Consider the following 20,619-nt stretch of genomic DNA (forward strand, 5'->3'; position numbering starts at 1 on the left):
GTGAAAGACAGATCTTCAGAAATGACCATATGGAAAAAAGAAAAATGTTTAAAAAACGTTTTGTTCTCTTCGTCCACGCTTGTGTTAAACTCATTGATGAGTTCAGAGTGAATGTCTCTTTAAAGAAGGAGATGATAGAATCAGTGTGCAGAGCTGCTGCATCACCTATCCATGAGACTGGAGAGCGGCTGATGAGAAAGCCCTTCAGGACTCTTCTCTAAATAGGCATGAAATTATATCTCCCTCTGACTGAGATTAGCGTCCATGGAGCCTTTTTGCGTCCGGCCCCCTCTTTTCCTCAGGCTCTCCAACCAAACAGGCACTTTGCAGTTTCAGCTCGTTTGTGCTCAAGTTTAAGAAAGTTCATTTTCATCAGGAGGTGCTCTCTCCATCCTTCATCTTTCCTTGATGGGTCCTGCAGGATTTGTCACATATACTGAAGGGATGTGGTAAACCATAGAAATGTTATGTGCTGCTGATGATGATGTGTTTAGTAGAGCAACTACTTTATCATTCACTGGAAGGAATTTGATTTACTGTTAGTTTCAGGGTACACGATGCATTGTACAGAACTTTCTTTTACCAAAGGAAGTTTAAAGAAACTGAAACTTCTTTAGGGGAAATTATATATTTGAATTCACATGTGGCTCACAGGCTCAGTCACACTTAAGTACGGTCTAAGAAGGGAAACAAAGAAACTACTTTAATGTCACCAAAGTGGAAAATCGTAAACCTTCAGGAGAAATGAAGTGCCTGCACTATACAGCATATAACTCTAGGATATAGAGACCACATAGGAGCAAGAGTTATGTGCAATATGAAAAGGGTCACACAGTGATGAACCCACAGAGAATCACCACCAGCTCCGCAGGTCCCTTCAGCTCTATGGAGCATTATAGCTTCTTTCAACTCATTGTTTTGGTTTTATGCAGGTCAGCTTCACTGTTTCAGTTCATCCTCAATCTCCAGTTTACGTAGGATCACACCGAACAGCAGGCGGGCAAAGTTAGCAACTAGCTGGTGAACATAGTGGAGCCAGATATGTTTCTTGTGAGTTGGTGGAGATCAAAAACAGAGCTAAAAGGAGATTGAATACACTTAAACTGGTAACAAATGATGCTATTGTTGCTCTGTATTGCTCGAACATGTATGTTAACCAGTGTGCCGTATCAAGTTGTTGCAGTTAAGTATCCGTAGCTTGTTTCTGCTGCCCCCAGGTGGCCAGAAAATCAGTAACTGCAGCTTTAATATGTCGATGCTCTGCTTACTTCTTGCTGCCAGGTCTACAGGCTGCTAGGGGGCATGTTAGTGTCACTACCCAGTCCTGTACTAAGCCTTATGTCTAGACACCAAATATCATCGCTGTAATATTTTACATTATAATACATTTTACATAATTCAGGCTTAGTTTATTGGATGCCATAGGTGTTTAATATAGTCATACTTTCAAACATTTTGGTGACATCTTGGCTTGCTAAAAAAATACACTGTGCTCGACTTCACTACCACAGACTGCATGTACTTCCTAGTTCTGCAGCTGCAGTAGTGGGTATTAAAACTGAAGAATGCTTGCAATAATTGGCTGCAAACAAAACCATACAAATAGTAATTTATTTCTAGATTTGGGTATAAAAACGATGGAATACAGATATCACTTGTAGTGGGTTATTTCAGATGATACTTTACTGATACCCAGCCCTAAAATAGCATATGCCTGGGTTACACGTTTGATTACTTTGTTTAGAACTATTTCAACTTTCTTCTCAGCTTCCTCATAAGTTTCGTAATAAGTTTGAGACTTGAAGTTAAAACGGACACTGATGCAGAGATACCAGCATCTTTAAGATGCTGGATCTAGCTGTGCCAGCGATGGAGAAAGAATGATGGTCTGAGTTTCCACTTTGCATGTGAGGAAATTTAAAAAATATGCTAATAGCCCTGGATATTATCGTGGTGTCATGGGTGACACATTTTTCGTAGATTTTGTGGTCGGGTAGATGGGGCGGGGATAAAGGGAGCAATCCAGCTATCCAGGAAACAAACGCTGTGCCTTGGTCACATAAAATTTGACCCTTAACAAATAATCTGGAGGTCATGGCAGTTTGCCACTTGTATCTTGATGTGTTTTGTGGTTTTGGGGGAGACATACGAACGCGTTCCCAAACATCTTTTTGGCGGGGTGTGTTTGTACTGCCATTGCTGTGAACCATATAGTCAGAACTTAAGTGTTTCTCTGAGTTTATCTAACCAGTAAGAGAAGGGAAGGTTTTACTTTTCATCAGCATTAAACAACAGATTTTGGGGTTTGCTGATAGATAAACCAAAGTCATTAACTCAGAGGCACTTTTCTGAATGTTTAAAGGCAACGGATGGAGAAGAACACAGAGAACTAAAGGACATTTTAAATTGGTAGATGTTGAAGCAAATCTGCGAGTGATGATGGATCCAAATAAGTGAAACAAGAGCAAAGCAACATATTTCATACCATATGCCAGATATGATAAATATTTTATTTCTGATCCGCAAAAGACACACAATTGATGCATTTGTATCTTTCATGACTTTTCAGTACAGAGGAAAAACCCAAACATATACACAGTATGGGTATATATGTATATGGGTATATCTTAAAGTGCAAGTGATTCACAAGGGTCAATCATGCGTTACATAGCATCAGTAATCTCCTTAAATCCTCGATAACTTTTTGAATCTGATAGTAAAATAACTGTCACTATATATATATATATATATATATATGAATACAAAATAAACTTTACTAGTCACTGAAGCTTTTTGATTTTGTTTAAGCACAACATTTATGAATCTATTTCAAGTCTTGAGAGGAAAGAGTACCATGAAGTGCCAGAAGTGAGGGAGTCTTTAGTCTCTAGTGTTGACAGGAGAAAAACAGTTTCACAAAACTCACCATGGGTCAATTTAATAATGCTCCAGTACCACCTTAAGCACCCTATATGCTTGAATTTAAAAAAAACGAAAAGCAAGCAAACTTATACTTTTCTCACTTTTGTTTTTTTCCAAACAGCCTTCATGGGTCACCAAACTTGGGCACGCCCTCGTCGTTAACAGACATTCAGTATACAGGTACATTCTCTGAAATTACCATTACATTTGACTTGGTGAGGAAACAGTCAATTTGCCCTTGCCAAATATGTTTGACACGAGGAGTGTTCATAGAAAATAAATATGAAGAACATGGATGGACATTAAAATGTTTCAAATGTAAATGTGGACTGATGCTGAGCTCACTGTGTGTTGGCAGATCGGAGCGGCCACAGCAGAGGGGCATCTGGACAGCATCATACAGGGAAGTAACAGTTTAGCAGCAGCTGTTGGGTTTTGGATTTACCCATGGACAACAAAGATACAGACATATGTATCAATAGTACATGAAGAAGCCCTGACCCTTCAGGATGCGAAATATTCAAACTGATTTTCATTCACTGGGTAAATAAAACATGTCTCAATTGCACATGTGCTGAATGTTTCAATGCCCTTTATAGTGGTTAAGATGCAAAGTGCATATTTAACATAAAATAGTAAGCTAGGATATATTACAGTGTGACTATAGCTCTTAACTTCCCAAGTGATTCCTTCAGAACTGCTGTCCTTTCACACCAAATGACACAAAAGAAAATGATCATATTCACAGAACAAAAAAAGAAAAGAAAGAAACAAAACAAAACAAAAACAAACAAACAAAAAGAAACACCAGTTTACAAGAACCACAGAAACAGAAAAGCAATGCAGAGGAGCAATGCCTTCACACTGTGAGTGCAGTATGAGAGCACACATGCTGCTGCTTTATTCACACAGCATCAGCTGGCACTGAATGAAATAAAGGTCAATTTCTGTGTTGCTGTGAATCCTTTGTATGTGAGATTATTGCATAGTTTGGAATTCTTAACATAGCTATTAGATTGACACTGACATCTGTTTGTTTTTGTTTTTTCCTCTGGTCTGTGCTTCAATCTCTCTTTATCTATACAGGACAATATATAAATTCACTTTTTTTTCAGGAGAGGACTGGGTTCAGTTCTTTTCATGAAATCAAAATAGAAACTATAATCAAAACCAAGCAGGCAGGCAAGCAGAACCACTTACGCTGAACAATTCCTCATAATTTTATTATGAAATCTGATTTGAATGGTTTCAAGGGTATTTTTCTGAATGAATAGTGAACTGAACCCAGTCCTGCTTCCAAGTTCATCTTTATATTGCATTTTTTTTTATGTGCACAAACATTTGCAAGTTACTCCCACACCACCATCCTCTATATCTACCCAGGTATAGACAAAACAAACACCAGCATGAAGACCCTTCTCAGTGACTGTGGCTCTGTACTAATCCTCTCTGAAGGCCATGAAACATGCGGTCTCATCTGCAAACATGTTCAGATTTCATCTGTGGTTTTTTCGGAGAGAGATCTTAATGAATGAAGTCTACTGGGACTTTTTGTTACGCTGATATACAGTTACAAATCCCCTAATACACACAAACTAACACGAGCTTCTTACCTACTGAGACAGCCTAACACCTGAGTTTCCCAATGAGCCAGCAAAAAGCAAAACAGCACACTGGTAGCTTTCTTACTTTGACTTGTGTTGCTTGTTACTGCTAGTGCAGTAAACCAAGTGTATGAAACTTCTGGACCTCAGACACTGGGTTCTGTTGAGTTTCCGCCTCATTTTTCTTCATCATTAAGTCGCAAACTAGATACTGTTTGGTCTCTTTAATCTAGTCGATCCTGGAACACATCACTCTCTTCAAGGCCCCGAAAACATATTTTCTGAATCAACTATGAGTGATGTGGTGTAACATGGACACACGAGAGATTTCTGTCCGTGCTCATCTTCAGTGGTTTGACATGGAAATGGAAAATTTCAATCCATCAATTAACCTCATCAAACCGCATCCACATAGTCTTGATTAAGCAGATTATCTGTGGTTTTGGATCATGAAATATTAATATTAATAGTGAATGTTATGAGAAGATTTCAGGGGCTTTATAGAAAGACTGCGACTGAGTGGCTAAAGCATACACAGATACCACATTATGTGCTCCCATGATGCGTGTCCTCACTTCTCTTGCATCTTTCCTATCTCTTTCTCTACCGTATAATGTCAGAAAAATCCAAATAAACACATAGAAAATAACAAGAAAGAAATGCAAGAGTGCTACGATCAGAATGTATTTAAATATAACCTAATCTAAATGGAAATAGACAACGTTTTTGCTTAACTTTGTCATTATAATTGCTATAGAATAATGACACCTTCTGCTTTTAGACTGCTTCCTGTCTCCTCTTCCTTACTCCTCCGCCATCCCGACGCCAACCTCTGCTGCAGTTACTTAACGTTACTTAAACTGTAACATGATTTGTCTGTTTTGCTTGCTCCCAGATCCAGTACAAAACTGTGACAATTTAAATTCTTTCTTATTCCCAAAGTGGTGCTGATCATTTCTTCACAGAGTTACGCTCTGAAGAAAAATGGTAAGCGATCTGGTCTTTGCAACAGCAGCTCAAACAATCATACCACTTTGGAAACGTCTATTAAATTTCAGCCTGCACAAACTAGGACAGGGCCGTTAAAATAACTTCCCTATGAGGATAATGGATGCTGGTGTTTGTTTTATTGTGATTACACCTGGTCAGTGTTCAATAACGTGCACGAACCCCCTGCACTGAACAAGCGCATCCAGCAGCTGCAATAACAACCTTTCTTCAAACCAGAACGTGTGTCAGAAAGCTATCGTTTTTGTTGTGGTCCCTTGTAACACCCATAAAGCGGATTACCTGACATGAATGACCAACATTGTTCCCCTATGGCCAGCACAGAGTCATGACATGGGTCCCATTCAGTCACCAGAGTGTCAGCTCACTCTTTCTTTTTCTCTCTCTCTCTTTTTTTTTTGGCATAGAGCTCATGTTCAAATAGGAGCCATGACTGAACTGCTTGTTAAATCTGTAAAGTAATCAAAACTACAATAATGCATTAAAATAATAATAATAAAAAAACAAATTAAATAATATAGTAGGAAAATAAATATCATTCCAACAAGGCTTTTTTTTTTTTTTTTTTTTTAAATAGTCTTTCTCAATCTCGACACTGGAAGCCAGTGTGTATGTCACGTTATTCACCTCAGAGAATGACGATCATCAGTCCAAGACGATGGCTGCGCTCAGTCTCATCGGTGAACGTGCTAATCAGCCACCGCACATACACTACTGCTTCACGCTCACTTAAGAACATGGATACAGATTCCACTAAACATGGTCCCACATATACTGCAGAGCTCAACAGTCATATGCATTACAAGTGTCTGGATACAATATATGCAAAATGGACTTTTTTTTTGTTTTCTGATAGTTAGACTTGGCCATGACCTAGACAATCCATCTGTGCACAGCTACACCTGCCATCACAACAAAAACAATTATAAGTGCTATAGCTATACACTATTTTGGTATATCATAAATAGCATTCAGGGCAGTTTGTAGTTTTTTTTTTTTTTTTTTGGTCAGTTTAAGGTCAAAGGTTATCATAAAACCTCTGCAGACCTCACTCTGTATGAGCGCTCTCTCTCGTAGAGGGCTAGCTATGGCTGTCTCAGATAACTTAGTGTACAGTACATTTAACTGTTATGTTAGGAAAATAAATATGAAAGGTCATATCTCATGCTCACAATTTGATTGGTCTCAAATATTAAATACACCTAGCAATAATTTTCCATTCCTATCAATGAACTAATAATTATCCAACTACTTCTATTCATGAACAGATGTCTGGATTATGAGATTTTTGTCCTTTAAAGTATGAACTTGTGCTCTAAAGGCGTGAACCACCATGGCTGTTTTCTTTCTTTTCTTTTTTTTCTTTTTTAATAGTTTTTTTCACGCTTGGCATCAAAAGAAATCTTAAGGATTCATCTCTGTTGGAGGATGGCGAAGAGGAGTGAGCAGGACCATGTTGCACAGATGCAACAGCCACATGTTCAACACTAACTGTGAGCAGACACGTTTGAAAACAGTCAATGGAAGGGGGGATTCTCTCAAGCCTAAAGTGTAGGATATACATATAACAACAATCAAACTCTGATATCAACTCTATGGGCGTTCCGGCATTCCCTAGAGGTGCATATTTCTGTAACTTCCAGTCTAGCGGAGGAATGTATTTTATCACCCCTAGGGAATAGAGGAGCTTTCATGATGTTTTTGAGGAGTGTGTGGAGTTTCTGAATCTGAGTGGAAGTTAGGAGCTGTCACTGGCAGAGCGCTTTTTGCCAAAATGACTGGCAGAGTCTCTGTTTCGCAGATTAGGCTGGATCTTGTACATATGGGGACCCATGGACCAGCGCCAGCTCCCACGGCCCTCCACTCCAGTTGGGATGGCGGCAGCTGCAGCCACAGCAGTGGATGGGCAGGGCTTGTTCTGCAGCAGCTGAATAAGCATGGTCATCTCTGGGCCCAGCCGCGACACCATGCTGGTCCTAACGCGGTCCACCGTGTCCTCATCGCAGTCCATCAGGCTCTGTAGCAGCTTACCATAAAACCTAAGACAACAAAACAAAACGCCAGAGTGTCTTTTTAAGAGCTCGAGGACAGAAAAGTACAGCATGGCCACGATATATTCATATTATACCCTCTAACAGTTCAACTCTTTATCAGTACTTTTATGTATTTGCACACACATGTTCTATAGTCTGATGTCATCCATGTGGGAGTGACCATTAGCACTACAAAGCTTTGTGCCCCCCCCCTCTCCCAACCCTTCTGTATCCACTCCCAAACTGCAAACATGTATTACAACAACAATAGGAATGAAAAAATGCAAACTTGATATCCCTGTTTCATTTTCTTTCATTGTACAAAGAATGTATGAAGGAGTTGTCAATCAAAACATAGAAATGAATGCATATTTAGCCATCTGTTATGCTGCATAAATCAGGGTCAAAGGGCCATTTGGAGCATGCCAGGCATGTATATTTGAGAGTGATTCAAACACACGTCTTCCGCTTACAATGAATGGCAGCTTATCGTCCTTTACTTGAGAAAAAAACCGTTGGGTTAAATCTACTTTGAGATAAGCTTTAATCTCTTTACGTACAGGAGAAGAAGAGCTCACCTATTTGGGAAGTGACTTGGTAGCTGTGCCACTTCACCAATAGCATCTGGATTTGATCGGGCAACGGTGCAGATATCCAGCTTGCTGTAGCACTCCTCTTGGACTTCGGATATCATTCTTTGGAAGGTGGAGCAGCGGCGGATGGTGGGGAATGCCTTCGAGGTGATGCCATTGGCAATGCACTTAAGGCTCTCCTTCACGAATGCTTTACCCTGTAAAAAAAACAAAAAAAAAAACCCAGCAGTGCTTCACACATTCTTGCCCTGACAGTTACACCCATATAATCCTACATGGCTACATGTGCACGTAGAAACAGAGAGAGAATGGCATTCTGCGTGTAGTCCGTGTGAAATGAATTAAAGTGTATACCTGAGTGTCAAATTTAGCAGCACTGTATAGGAAGGACTTGCAGATGTCATGCATGCCATCTGTGTCACAAGTTGAGTTTTCCAGGCAGGCGAAGGCTCCGCAGCCAACTTGGAGGGCACTGTTGAGACAGCGTGCCACATCTGCTGTGGGCACAGAGAATGGACCATCAGCAGGGGAGCCAACAGTGGGTTCACTGGGAATCACTGCACACTCACTGAGCTCATTACACAAGGGTTGCCAGGGTTTCAGCTAAGAAATGTGGCGAACAAAAGAGAATTTTCATACTTTGGTGATTCACAAAAGACATACAGTCACTCGGGGCAAATAGTGACTTGACTGGGGATTGGACACCTTACAACTCGGACAGTCTCAGACACTATTTGGCACAAGTGCACTTTTCTCTTGGCAGGGACCTATATTCCACTGTTTGGTTCTTTTCAGCAGAGCTTGGATGAACAGCACCAGAAAAACCAAAGAGTTTCCTGAAAATTGTTGGCGTGCCTGTAGACACGCACAAACATACACTTGTACCGCTGGCACACACGCACGCACACACACACACACATATATACAAACACACCCTGCTACCAGACTCTGTCTTCAATTTTTGCTCAAGCCATAATTGTCAAGCTGAATTTAAAGACTCTGCCTCCAAACCACTTTAATATTCTTAACTATTAACTAAGCACATGTAACAGTCCAGTTAAATAGCCAAAATTGATCTCATGAACATCTACATAATTAAATACACATGCAGAAAACGCTGCCATATTCTTTTCAGGAACGTCACATGACTGGAATAGTTATTAGGCTGATTAACCCACAAGTAACTCTGATCCCCATCTTTGTAAAAACCCTATGAAACAGCTACCCTGCAACATCATTCAGTCCATTTTCCAAAAACTGATCTTGTCCATAAGTGGCACAGCTCAGTCCACGCAATTGACTTGAAATTATACACCAAGACCGAGCTATAAAACATAATCTGTAAATCAGTGTATCCAGATAGTTGGCTTTTCCTTCCTCTTCATCCAAGAATCTACGGCAATGGCAAGCAGCCTGACTCAAATCTTTTGTAATAACCATTAAGAAATGTCACCGCGGAGCCTAAGCCTACTTGGCAGTGGGCCCCCATGTTGACCTGCACAGTCAGATAAAGTCTGCCTGCCATCAGGGACCAGAGATTGTTCTCTAAATACAGAGAGTGAGCTGCAAATCTTATGATGATGAAGCAATTCCTGCAGAAGCGAATCAGCATCCCTCTTACCCACTGCCTTATTTTTTTTTTTATTACTGGGCTGTACCTTTGTGTTAAAGGGGGAAAAAAAAGTCCACATTTGGATGAAACCATGTGAATTTAATGTCATTTCTTGATGGTTAATGAGACTCTTTTCTTTGATGGCTAAGAAATGTCAACTAATAGGGTTGCATTTTCCCAAAAGGCACAGCCCCAGTGACAAACAGTGTAGCTTTTTTCTTTTCTTTCAGAGGCAATACTGAGAAGAAAACACAATGGTGTAGCCTACTTCTTTTTCTGACTTGAAGGCTTACACATGAAGGCTACACAGGAAGCTTTATGTTTTATGCACCCCCCTCATCAAGTCCACTATAATGCTGAATAGTGGGACCTATGCAGCAAGGCAAAAGCCATGAGAAAGAGACTATCAGCATGACACAGCCTGCGCTCTCAGGTGTCAGCACCAAGCACCATGCTCATCTGTTGCCGGCAGGACACCGGCAAAAACCACAGCGTTAATCCCGCAGCCTTCTCCATGAATCAACGCGCTCGTTTAGACAGAAAAGGCTGCATAGGCCAAAAAAAAAAAAAAAGACATTATAGGAAAAATCTTCACATAGTAAGCGAGCAAAGGTAAGGCTGTGCATTTGTGGGAATGTATGTAAAAAAAAAAAAAAAAAGCAAGCAGTGCACTCTGAGATATGCAGATGGAAGCAGCGTGTTACTTACAAGGGCTGTTGGCAGAAAAGCGTGCTCTCCTGGGCGAATAAGACTCGTTTTGATCCAGTTCATATGCAGATGCGTTCAGCACCATCAGGAGGAAAAGTCCGGTCCTCAAAGGCATCGTCCTCTCAACACAGATAATACAACTAAATGTAAAGAGACGCCTCCTGATTTGTGTGTAAATCATAAGGAATAACGCTCCAAAAAAAAAAAAAAAAGCTTCTGCAGCGACGAAAAACAGAACAAATGTAGGCTATTACAAGTGCCAGCAATTTCTTTACATTGGACTCCTCACTATCCTTTTGACTTGCATGACAGATAGAACCGATGTCAAGTCTGCATGGGTTTATATGGGAGCGCTGAACATTACGAGTTCTGCGTTTGGACCAATCACAACGCAGTATTCAAGACCGTGGTCCTGGTCTTTCCACTACTAATTGATAAAATCATTTAACAGCGGCCAGCACTGTAGATCCTACAGCTCCACATGAAGAATTCAGACATTATTACTTATAATAACACAAAGAAACAAAATATGAATGTATATATTTTAATTTCATCATTAGAGACTTTTTTAAATCATCGAATTATTGCATGTTACAGGCTATAAATGTATATATAATTTCACCTCTCTCCCTTTATCTTCACTTTAGCTTCAGCCACACCTCTGTTCATTACTGAAGTAGATTTAATCACCACTGTGATCACTGGTTATGAGGTGACGTACATACAGTATGACATATCAACAGTTTATGGAATATAGATGAGTTGTCTTATAATAAAAAATAACTTACATAAAACAGGAGTTGTATATTGTAAACATGCTGCAGTCCTTCTGTGTTGACTTATGCAGGGTGACATGAAATTATGTGTCTATAAAGAATAAGTAAGGGACTGTACCTAAATTATTTGTTACTGTTGCCTGAAGGGCGAGCACAGGGAAGGGTCTTTTTTTATTTTTGAATAATTCATTTCAGCTTTCTTTTCTGAGATTTGTTAGCCATTAGTTGGTTAACAATCAGAATCAGAACTTTATTTAACACAAGAATGAACCGGTACCTACAGGACCAGTGGAGTGCTGCAGGAATGAGTCTGAAAACCAAGACTGTGAGTTCACTCGTTAGTTCATTTTTGCACTTTTCTGTCTCAAAGTCAACAGATTTTCTGAATGTGTTTTTGGTTTAATGCATGAAATAAGGTCTGTGGTTAAAAGATTCTCACGTTTTGTGCTACAACATAATTTTGAAGCTTCTTAATGATTTTTAAAAGCAGCTAAATGAGACGACAAAGGTCGGTGGGAACATTGAACCAAAATTATTCCATGTCATTCCTGCAGCACTCTGCACCAAATGTGGATGTTTGTATTTACTACAGACAGAATTTCTTTACTAGCCAGTCACATCTTGCATCATAACAGAAACTGAAATTTGCTGCATAAAGCTAGTTTATAATAATAATATGTAATATAAAGTTTAGGATGAAACTTTGCTAACTTGTTTTTCTAGTTTGGGGATGTTTGTATCGTTAAGTTTATTTATGATTTGTTTGGGTTTTATTGTTATAATCAGATCATGATGACATACACACATAAACCAAACCCTAACTCTGTTTTATCATAATAATATATGTATAATGTATACTAGTATTTAAAGTGGAGTACACAATTAACATTGTTGTTAGCTATAATGACATTTCTATTATTCTATCAGAGTATCCAAAGAGAATGAATAGCACTGTGAAGTTCAGCCCTACTCCCCACCCCAGAAATTTTTCCACAGTCCCTAACATTAACAAATACATCTCCAAAATAACAGACCAAGGTGTATGGAAATGTGGTGCGTACTTTGTCAGTCTTGAAAGCCTAACATCCAAATATCAAGCCAGAATATTCAAATGACTTCATTTTTTATCACTCTGGCATTTTCCTAAAGTGTGCTTAACGATGACACCACTGTTGTTTTAACTTAAGCGAGTCTACGCAACATGTAAATAAACTACCTGGGCTGCTGACGCAAAGTGAGGGTAGTGATCGATGTCGAACTAATTCTTCATCCTCTTCTTCCCAAGTCAGTGAAATGTTGGCTCAGAGTCCACTAACTTGCAGCTGCACGTGCCGGCATACAGAGGATGATGTGTGGGACTCTAAGCTATCATTAATCATGGAGGCCTCACGCCTCTTCACCCAGTGCAATGCTTGACTATTACAGACAGTATCAGACACTAGGAAGCTGAATTGTCCTGATAAGAATGTGGAATAGAGGCAAATATTTAAAGATCTGAACAATCTTGTTGTCTTGTTTGACTTAGAAATACAAGAGACGGTTCTTTATTTGTGCAGACAGCTTTAAGGTATTCGGTTACACCGAGTCAAGTGAACGGACAAACTTCTCCAGGCTTCAAATGGTGCTTGTTCTCCTACTATCAGATATACATTTCATTACAGGTGTCAGTGTGTGCCAAGCATAAATCACCATATTCTTTTCCTCATTAGTAAAAGATGTGTGATATTTTCCATGCACGTTATGTCAAATCACATTTCCTGCGGTGTTTCAGAGAGCAGAAAAAGACCTCTTTGTGTCTCTCTTCTGTGCTCTGTTTGGCAATCATTGTGTTATAACCCTAATTTCTCCCAGAGCATTGTCAGTTGGGCATGATGTCAAGCTGTTGGCACCTTATCTCTGCTGGGGAATCCAAATATGGGCCCCTGCCAGCTGCACCAATAGCCTTTGTAATGGAAAGATAATATGAATATAACAACCTAATGAATGAGCTATTATCTACTGTCACAATCAATCATTATTAACATCCCAGTCTCTGAAGGGCATAAATTACACGTTAGACATGTGATTTTTGAGAATTTAGACAGTTCGAACTCGGCTTGAAGACTGATGGCTCTTTCAAAGGAGTCCAGAGAGCCAAGCTCTGTGATCTTTTTGTCCTTTGATGGCATTATTTAGACATTGTCCATCTTAACAAGATTAAGTTTGACTGTCCAGTGCAATGTTTTTACTTTTAGAATTTCTTTCTGTTACAGCAGAAAAGGAGTTTCCAGAGTGATGACTGGTTCTCCTCCCTGCAAATTAGGTGAAGAAAACAGTATGTCAAAGACCAGCCTGCTTGCTTATTGGTTATGTCAGCACTCCTAAAAAAACCTGAAGAAAACAACAGTCTGAACAATGTAAGATTTGAGTCAGATGTTGAGCTGATATTCATGCTTTCCATGAATATGTTGCTGCTCTTGCATTTATTGCTTCCCTATGCTTTTTCTCTCAGGTGGGCGGGGGTTGGCGTTGTCTCAGCTGAAACTGAGGACGTGAATCGAGAGTTTATTCATGAGTTTGGAAGTCGGTCTCGTCCTTGTTAGCACATCACTGCAGACTCTTCCTTTTTGGAGCGTAGCCATACCACAAACACATTTGAGAAGACCACTTCTGTGTCCTCTGGGAGGGTGGGGGGAGGAGAAAGGATAATGAATTCCTTTGTCAGGTAGAAGAAGGTGATTCGCCTTGTTTTCAGAAATATAACAGACAACACTGGCATGGTGCTGGAGATAGAGGGCAGAGTTCACTGAAAGGACAAATCTGCTACAGAGAACGTCCTGCTGCAGCGTGAGAGTTTTGCATTCATTTACATTGAGGTGGATGAACTGATTCTCTGATTAGAGGTCACTTTGCATCTAAGTTGAATTTCGCCCTGAGCTTATTGCTGTTTGCCTGACAGCAGCTTCCTCTATAATTATAAGATTATGAGATTGTTCATTATGAGCCCAAGATTTGAAATTAGAATAATAAATGGGGGGGTTCAACTTTTATCAACCGCAATCAAATTAATCACAAATATTGCTAATGTCCGGGCTGAAGCTTTTTAACGAGTTTATATAATGAGTTATGTAAAAGCACCTGCAAGATGTCACCTGAAGGACAGTGCTAGTCTACCTGTGTCCACAAGAGGGACTTTTTTTCAGACGTTGCTGTCTTTAAATGAGCCATTACTGCAAAGCAACACCTTCAGACTGTTTTGTAGCGTGACGGAGTGATGCATGGGGATGATTTGTCACATTTGAGAAGTGGAAAAGATGCCCTGCAGGATGATTACAAACAAGTTATCCACATGTAAAGCCAGTATGTGTTTCTCCGTGTTTTGATGCGTGATAATGTGTTTTGCTTTCTGGCGGCAGATGCTTGTGGCGTTCACATGAGAATAACACTTCATATCTGAGGAAATATTTTGAACAGGAGGTGAGGTGTGGGTAGCAGCTCTGCACGGTAATGACAGAAAGAACCAGGATCTGTCCATTAAGACACTACACCCTGCAGTGCCATCAGCTGTCAGAAAAAACAGCGGTAAAAGAGACTTTTAAATCACAAGAAAAGATTTGAAATAAGCACATATCCTTCAAAAAAAAAAAAAAAGCTCTCATGATGCTGAAAAATTTGATTAATTATTGAAAAATGTTAAAAAGACTTCCATAAATCAAATGATCATGTTCAGCGCTGGTGAGACCACAATTATAATCTTTATTGTTCAAGGAAAGTCTATTGAAACACCAGAAGGGGAGCAACCTAACTGAGATCTGGTTTCTGTGGGCACAGTGAACAGCTAAACTCATTTACCATAGTAAGTGGTATTCACCACTCTCAAAAAATAAAAAGCAGAGCCCGCTGTGTACAGAACTCTCATTTTATTGTGGGCCTGTGGAATTCACGATTCCTAAAAAAAAGGGGGGAACTAAAATGATTCTGAAGGACAAAATACTCATTGTCACATTACCAGAATGGAGGGTGTAATGTTTCAGTTTTTTTTTTTTTTTTTAAGAGCATTAGGTCATTTCTTTCTCAGTCGTATCTGAATGCATGGTATTTTTTCCTCAAACAGATGTCTGCATGACTCGAACATAACGCAAACAACTCAGGGGATCTGCATTCCTGAACATGTGTCCAATATGAGCAGTATAGCAGGGCTATATATCTGGAGGCTGGAATGAAAACACACTGCAGCACTGCAGCATGAAACATTAGCACCAAACTTTACATTCAAAAAACAAAGTTAGGGTGCACATGTCTTCACATTGGTATGACATGCAGCTATAGATGACTTACTTTAGACAAAGGGAATGAGAATCAAAAAGATGTAGAGACATATATGATGAGGAAGAACACTTTAAGTCCAGCTGCTGACGCTGACAAGAACAACCTTTTCTTCTAGTCAAGGTCTGAAACTACTTAAAGGTCCAGTGTGTGGGATTTAAATGGCGTTGCTGAGCTGCAGATTGAAGCGAACTGAATACACCTCGCCTCACCTTCTGCGATACTCAGGTAAAATGAGAAAGAGCCAGTGTCCTCTAAATTCAGCTCAACCAGGCAAAGACTTTCCTTACATCGTCGATGAGTCCTCACTTGGTGATGGACTTGCTTAGATTTGCGACTGCAGCTGGGCAGATGTCAAAAGTTTTTTTGTTTGTTTATTTGCAGGCAAAGATTTTCAAGACAAGGAAGGAATCAAATAAATAAATAAATGAAGTTAACACCATGATGTTCTTGTTTTTCTCCTGCCATCAAGCCACCACAAAGAATGAATGATATATTTAGTTTCTGCACTGCTGCAGGTCACATCGGGGAGTAGTATTATGTGACTCCTCAATTGAGTTGCATTGATTTTATGGCTTCAGCATGCCCACTCCATCATCGGTGAGGTTTAATGTTTTGTACGAGCGTCCGTGCTGCTGAAGTGTCCTCGAGCACTTTTACCTCCTTTTAAGACAACTGAAATGGCAAATTTCTCCTCTGGGAATTAAAAGGATGTTGCTCAACCCGTATTAAGATCCCAAAGACATTTTACAAGGACAAAAAAAAAAACTTGTGCGGTTTTTAGTATTGTGTGCACTTGTGTGTGTTTTGCTTCAGTGTTCTGTTGCAGGCAGCTAATTCTGATTGGAAACATTTTCAATGTGGATGCTTTTGAAGTTAAACAAAAAGTACTGTCTACTTGCGTGAGGCGTGCTGTTGAAGATACATTTGAAATGCATTAACTCGCACTTCTTCCCAAAGGGCACAGAGAACTGTAGAATATCATTCCCAGAGCTTCCCATTCCCGTTGCTCCTAATCATGCACTGGCACTTTCTTGCATTTGCTGTTTGAAACACCTGTTGTCTGCTGGGTTTTTTTTCTGTGGGTAATATCCTCTGGTGCACAGGTGTGCAGTAACTGTTTCCAAAAGCAGCAACAGTGATTTTGAAGTAATAAACAGAGAGCTTTCTTTGTAGTTTTCTTGACCAACTGTAGAAAACGATGCCGGACGCCAGATACCCTTGACTTCATCATCTGAAGATCTAGGAAAACTTGGAAAACTATATCACATAGCTCTACAGACAGTACAGATGTGTCTGGCAAGTGACCTCTGGAATGTGCACTTCAACAACCCAATGAAATATTAGAACCACATTTTCAGATTTGCAACTTTTTCAATGATTTATTCTTTGTGTCAGACCTTTTAAATCCAATGTCATGGCTCCTCAGTTGAACATCTAACGCTTGTGGATCAGTCCAATGTTTAAATGCCAAAGTGTGTGTTGCAGCCAAAATCATCCGACCAAGAATAGCACAGTGTGATGTTCAAACATCAGAGTTACATGGTGGATTTTGTTGACTTGTTTCAAGCCTTATAAAGCAATATGTAAGTTACACTGTAGCTTTGGCATTAATGTAATGAGTTGGTTAAAAAAAAAGCCAACAGACGTTCTGTAGTTCCTCGTTAGATTAACTTTTTCCTCTCATGGATTTGAGTTAATTAGTGTAATTCCTCTTTACATTCCACCTCCCAAGCACACACATGCATTTAATGCTTCAAACACACACCATGCAAAATCACAGTGCCTGTACCTTAGAAGGAGTCCGTCTGTATGCAGCATGCAGTAGTACCTAGGCTATGTTCCCTTCACCCAGCCATCTGGTTTTAGTTCAGACCCATCTGGATCTGTCTCCAGCTCAGGCATCTCAGGAATACATTTTGGAGGGGTGCCCACATCCGTTCACACAGACAAGTGTTTTCAATTACTCAATTTTAAATGTCTCTAAAACCCAAGTGATTGAGCTTTTTTTTTAAGGCGGCAGTGGTGGTAAACACTACTTTAAAAGAGCTGCTTCAAAGAGAGATGGATGACCAGTCCGTAAGACGTCGGCCAAGTTACACCTTGATGAGTGGCAGCCACGAGCATATCACCACTCACGTCCGCAAGCCGGAGCGCGACTGCAGCTCGCAGACTCCGGGATCACAACACATACTTGTTTGCTGATTTCAGAGCTACCGCAAATATCCTCTGAGTCGACATGAAGCAACTAGAGAGGCGAGAAGTGATGAGAACCATGCAAAGAGCTCATCTCATATTGTAACTGACAGGATGATTCCACAAGCTCCCACAACAAAAGACATGAGTTAGCTTTATGTGTAGTTGAGGTTTCTATCATGAAAAACAGAAGAGATTTTAGGTTTGCTGCAATTTATCAAATTTATACAGGCCCATGGCTTAGATTAATTGGTATTGATGAGTTTCTGATGCATGTTACCAATTTCTGAATCATTATTCATGATCACTGCTTATTCCAATCTGAAACTGGATAAAGCCTGTGTTGTAGTTTCAAGTATTTGGTCAAATTTTTCTAACATCATCTGACACTTTTGTCAGCAAATAAACTAACATGATGAGAATAAAAAAACATAACAGAGATCAGTTTGAATGCATCTTGGCCAGCTGCAAGAACTTTCCCATTTCTCTAAGAGTTGTGTGTGTGTGTGTGTGTGTCTCACATCCTCACACATGAATCCATCCTGATGAATTCTGCTGCGTCAGGGTGACGCTTGTACCTGGATCTATTTTAAATTGTGACCAACAGCACATTTTAATGACTTCTATGACTAAACCAGTGGAGACCTTCCTCAGGATGCCCATGGGCATGTACTCATACAGCTACAGTTTTTTCACATGGCTGTGTGATAAGAGCTATAGTGTAGCACTTATACATTGTCACAGGCAGTGGCAGTTAATCCAAAGAAAATACTGCCCCTTTTTTCAATTTGCATGCTAATATTATTGCAGATTTAATCTGATATGAGCTGCACAGTGGTAGCCCTCATATAAGTTCCCCCGTCAGGCATCCAGTCCTGCAGCAGCTCCCAGCACACTAATTCTTTGTCAAATGTTGTAAGGCCTCCTTCAGACCGACAATAGCACTGCGTCAAAACGAGGAGATTACTGCATTGTCATAGAGAGTAGAGTCCAGAGGCGGAAATGAGTTGATCATGGTTCAAACAGTGCAATGTCATCCAGCAATGCACTTTGCTGGCCAATCAAACATAAAAAAACAAACTACAGCGACAAAATGAATATAATTCTTTTTAAGTCTGCAGCCACATTAGCAGCTCTGTGAGGCTGCATTATCAGCATGCTCACAAATAACAACGCCAATATGAGACGCTCAGATGCTACATCTAGTAGTTCTGAACGTCAGATAAAGCATGTTCACCACTGTTCTAAAAGCATTTCAAATCATCTCTAACCATCTGGATAAAACATTAAGACTGCTGCAAAATAAAAATATAGCCCATTTGCCAAATTTCCCATTTGTATTTTCTAATCCAAACAAAGATGAAATATAGCACGTCTTTGTTCAATTTGTGATGGTAACCAAGATGAAACTGAAGATCGCGGGGGATCCCAGCTGACATTGGCAGCTGCATCAGCAGTGAGGTTGCGGTTTTGTTATGGGCTATCAGCATGTTCATAAAAAACAATGCTGTAACGCTGCTTACTCTCAGCGTTAACTATTAACTTGACTTTGATTAAATTAAATTAGTTACGGGCTGTGGGTCAAGCACAACGCAGGGGACCCCTTCTTCAGTGTAACATGAATACTTTTATGTACATCTCAACAATACTGTAGGACAACTGAACACTGACCAACATGTGATACATCCGCCAATTTTAAGAATCACTTATTTAAGGCAAGATGTATCATAAAATATAGTACCTGTTCTGAGTTAAGGAATAGAAATACTGCTAACTTGTTAATGTTCACCATCCTAGTTTGGTGAACATTTGTTAATTGGCAAAGTACAATTGAGGATGATGGGAATGTTTTACAGGTATCTGGTCATAAAATGTGACCTGATGATGATGCTAGAGGAAACATTAAGGTATCATCAAAGTTATTACTATTCATCCAGAGGAGGATGTGAAGGTCTGTACCAAATAGTATGGCCGAAAAGTTGTTGAGATGTTTTACTCAAAATCACAAATGTTATCCTCAAGAAGCCACGGGTTCATAAAGTCAGTGGGATTCATCATGATGTTAGAGGTAGCTAGCTAGATGGATTGGGGTTGGATGGAGTTAGATGGATTTAGGCCACTGTGCAGGTCAAAGAAAAATCTCCTTACTAAGCTGTTACTAAAATAACTCTATTTTGCAAAAAAAATAAATATTCCAACCAGTGTAATAATAGTAGAATTATCCTCTTGCTTGTCTTAGTGTACTTATCTTGTCACTTATGTTCTCAGTGGTGTCTGTTTGTTTTGGTCTGAGATGCTGGTGCTCTTTTGCCGCATCTAGTGGCTCGAATGTCAAATAGAGCACATTTAACAACACTCACCACTCTTCTGAAAGTATTTCCAACCACCTCTAAACATCTGGAAAAAACATCAAGTCCACAGCACAATAAAAAAGAAAATCTATCCAATTTGCCAAATTTCCCATTTGTATTTTCTAATCCAAACAAAGACGGTAGGCATAAATGAAATACAGCATGTCTTTGTTCAATTTGTATGATCTTAAGCAAAATTAAACTAAAGATCGCAGGGGATCCCAGCTGGCGAGAGGCGGGGTACACCGTGGACAAGCCGCCAGATCATCGCAGGGCTGACACAAACAATCATTCACACCTATGGACAATTTAGAGTGACCGATAACTTAAAAACTTGCATGTGTTTTATCTGTGGGAGGCGAGAACCCACAAAGACACGGAGAGACACTGGACAAACTCCATACAGGAAGACCCCAGCAGGCTGGGCGATTCAAACCAGGAACCTCCTTGCTGTGAGGCACCAGTACTAGCCACTGCACCACCCCCCATTTTATATTTCATTCATCTAAAT

The 20,619-nt window shown here is 39.9% G+C and overlaps 1 protein-coding gene across 2 annotated transcripts; it reads right to left on the reverse strand.

Moving 5' to 3' along the window:
* Window positions 1-2,793: 2,793 nt before the first annotated feature.
* stc1 (stanniocalcin 1) lies at window positions 2,794-10,967 on the reverse strand. Of its 2 annotated transcripts, none has more exons than XM_019275940.2 (4): window positions 10,481-10,967; window positions 8,515-8,654; window positions 8,146-8,357; window positions 2,794-7,573 (listed from the first exon to the last, which is right to left on the reverse strand). In XM_019275940.2, the coding sequence occupies exons 1-4, from the start codon at window positions 10,659-10,661 to the stop codon at window positions 7,273-7,275; spliced, it is 834 nt and encodes a 277-aa protein (XP_019131485.1). In that variant the 5' UTR covers window positions 10,662-10,967; the 3' UTR covers window positions 2,794-7,272. The 2 variants fall into 2 exon arrangements, with proteins under 2 accessions (XP_019131485.1, XP_010744395.2); XM_010746093.3 differs by having other exon boundaries at window positions 8,515-8,657; window positions 10,481-10,965.
* Window positions 10,968-20,619: the final 9,652 nt, after the last annotated feature.

This window comes from Larimichthys crocea, chromosome III, assembly GCF_000972845.2.
Source record: "Larimichthys crocea isolate SSNF chromosome III, L_crocea_2.0, whole genome shotgun sequence".
Classification (NCBI taxonomy): Eukaryota; Metazoa; Chordata; class Actinopteri; family Sciaenidae; genus Larimichthys; species Larimichthys crocea.